The sequence below is a fragment of the Chelonia mydas genome, chromosome 2 (genome assembly GCF_015237465.2).
Source record: "Chelonia mydas isolate rCheMyd1 chromosome 2, rCheMyd1.pri.v2, whole genome shotgun sequence".
In the NCBI taxonomy this organism is placed as follows: Eukaryota; Metazoa; Chordata; order Testudines; family Cheloniidae; genus Chelonia; species Chelonia mydas.
Genome location: NC_057850.1, coordinates 4,393,555 through 4,396,453, shown reverse-complemented (window position 1 = coordinate 4,396,453; position 2,899 = coordinate 4,393,555). Strand labels below are relative to the sequence as shown.

Here is a 2,899-nt window from a genome sequence, read left to right as displayed (position 1 = left end):
GCCCCGCCCGAGCAGAGCCAGGCCCCGCCCCCAACCCCGCCCCGCCCGAGCAGAGCCACGCCCCGCCCCCAGCCCCGCCCCGCCCGAGCAGAGCCACGCCACGCCCCGCCCCCAGCCCCGCCCCGCCCGAGCAGAGCCAGGCCCCGCCCCCAGCCGGACCGGCAGGTTCCCGAAGCGCCCGGCGCGGTATAAAGGGCGGCGCTGGGGCCGCCGGAGCCAGGCAGCAGCAGCCCGGCAGGGAGCCCGGCCCAGGCGGCTCCAGCAGCAGCAGCGTCCCGGCAGCTGAGCTCGGCCCAGCGGCGCCAGGCCCCGGCAGGATGCTCCCGCTCCCAGTGTGGCTGTGGCCGAGCTGTGGCCCCGTGTCCAGCCTCGTGGGGCCGGGTCCCCCCAGCCTCTGGGGCCAGCTGGTGGGGGACCTGCCGACGCCCCTGGAGGAGATGGAGCGAATGAGACCCTCCCTCCTGCTGGCTCATCCCCTTCTCCGCGGGGGAGGCCAGGGGAGGGCGACGCCAAGGCAGAGCGGCCGGTCCCTGGCCGAGGGTGCTGGGAAGGAGCCCGGGGCCCGGGCGCCGGGGAAGGAGAAGTACCAGCTCTCCCTGGACGTGAGCGGCTTCTCCCCAGCTGAGCTGATGGTGAGACTGGCCGGGAGGAAGCTGACGGTGACGGGGAAGCAGGAGAAGAAAACGGAGTCGGGGGCTGGAGTCCGCTCCCACGAGTACAGAGAGATCCGCCGAGAAACGCTCCTGCCGGAAGCCGTGGACGTGCAGGCCCTGCTCTGCTCCCTGTCCCAGGACGGGCAGCTCTGCATCGAGGCGCCGCCTCTGGCCCTGCCAGCTGCCGAAGGGAGAGCCGTTCCCATCAGCGTCTGCCCGGGGGTGAAGGCAGGAGACGGGAACCTGGCCGCGGAGGGAAAGGAGCCGGGGAGCAGCGAGGTGGAGACAGGAGGAGAGACTGAGGGGACCAGCCCCAGAGATTCCTGAAACCAACATCAAAGTCTCCTAACTCTGGGACTTACCGGCCAGGCCTTTCACAGTTTACTCCAGCAGTGCTGGAACAGTTTGTATAGTGGTGGTATTAAGAGCCATTGAATCAAACTATAACCCCCTGTACACGCTGGAAACCCCTTCACGCCAGGGGGTGCAGCTGTACCCCTAGGTCCAGCACGTGTGATTTACTCCATATGATTCACTCTGTAAGACATGACTGTGAAACCCTCCCTGGTTGCTCATCATTGGTGTCTGACATTCATAACATTACTAGTCGTTACTGTGAAAAATATTAATTTCAGAACTGTAAATAGCAGTTGGGTTGCTGGGTGCTGTTTGTCTGTGTAACTGCTGCAAATAAACCCATCTCTTCGGCCTCTTCTATTGTCACCCCGTTCAGTCCAACTTCCAAACTGAACACCATGGGCTTGGGTGGGGGCGGGAGAGGCAGTGACCTGTTCGATATTGCCCATGATGGAGGACAGCTCCATTCCGTAGCTCACGGGAGCAGGGGCAAGGGCTGCTGGCGCAGCCTCTCGCAGCAGAGGGTGTGACTTAGCGGAACAGTTGGTGAGAGAGGGTTTGAGAAGCAAAGAGGAGTTACTGTTCTGCATCCTTCTTCAGCTGCCTCCTCCACCCGCGGGCTGTGCCCTGGAGTGTAAAGGGAAATAACTACAGGGAGCGAAGCAGGAGCCCTACTGCTAGGAGCTTAAGAAATTGGCTCAGAGAAGGGGCGAGAGCAGGGAGTATACGGGGCTTCCTCACTCTTCCCCCCGTGCAACCTACCTCTCGCATCCCGCCGCCCTGAGGCCAGGTGCATCAAGAGGGCAGCATGAGGGAAGGAAGGGGTGGAATTTTTTCGGCTGTCCCAGTATAACCCCATCTGGTAGTGGCTGGAAAGGTCACTTACCCTACAGCAACGGTGGCTCTTTGAGATGGCGTGGGCGTTGCAAATCCCACTGTACACGGGGGGTTCGTGAGCCTGATGCTCATCAGCTAGGGGTGTTTCTGAACAGCTCTTGTGCCGAACTGGGAAACGTCTCATTCATTTTCATGAACGTATTTTCAGGGGCCTGACTCAGTTTCCCCTTTCGTTGTCTGTTACCTGCTGGGTCGGAAAGGGTTAACTTCTTTCTTGAAAGGAGACAAAGCATGACATGGAGGGGTGGGTGGAGTGGATGAACCAGCAGGAACTAACAGCACTAGACGATACTTACCACAGATGGCTAGATGGGTCACCAGGCAGCAGAAGTGCCAGCCCCTGGGTGAATTGTATATGCTGGTTTGGACTGGGTTCAAGAGGCCCAGCAGACAGAGTTTGGAGAATTGTATCAAGTGGGCAACCTATGATAGCGGGGTTGAGGCGGGTGGGGGGTTATTCTCACTTGGTCCAAGCAGTGACATGAGACTTTAGCCAAGGGGTCAGGCTCTGCTGAAAGGCTGAGGGACGGACCTCTGCCAGGGGCTCCCTGCAGAAGACGGGTGACACATGCTAAGACAGGCAGGCTCTCTCTTTATGTTTTCGTTCTGAATAAATCCTTTCCTTTATGAAGCCTGGCTGGGCACAGGATCACCCGGTCCTAGCCCCGGCGGGGACAGGACATCAAGTGCTGAACTATGCCTTGCTCAGTTGATCACAGTGAGTTGCAAGAGGAAATTACAGCCAAAAGTCCTGGTGTGGAGGGAGAGGAGCGTGATTGCCCTCCCAGAGAAAGGTGATGGCTACAGGCCTGAGATCTGAGTGAGGGCCCCTCCCCGCCCCCACTCCTGCCGGGGAGCGGGGTTAGGGCATAGGGGTTTCCCCTGATCCCCAGCAGGAACACTGGCCTCAGGACCCAGACCCCGCTTCCTGGCAGGAGTGGCAGGCAGGTAGAGAGGGACAATCCCCGGCACCCCGACCCCTCCCCAACAGG

At 60.7% G+C, this 2,899-nt stretch overlaps 1 protein-coding gene across 1 annotated transcript; it reads left to right on the top strand.

Annotated features, from left to right (window-relative positions):
* The first annotated feature begins 196 nt into the window (after window positions 1–196).
* On the top strand, window positions 197–1,368 carry LOC114020798 (heat shock protein 30C-like). Its single transcript, XM_037891888.2, has one exon. The coding sequence runs from the start codon at window positions 318–320 to the stop codon at window positions 978–980; it is 663 nt and encodes a 220-aa protein (XP_037747816.1). The 5' UTR covers window positions 197–317; the 3' UTR covers window positions 981–1,368.
* The last annotated feature ends 1,531 nt before the right edge of the window (window positions 1,369–2,899 follow it).

Excerpts from the sequence above, each read along its gene's own strand:
- LOC114020798 (XM_037891888.2), top strand. The coding sequence starts at position 318 with ATGCTCCCGCTCCCAGTGTGGCTGTGGCCGAGCTGTGGCCCCGTGTCC.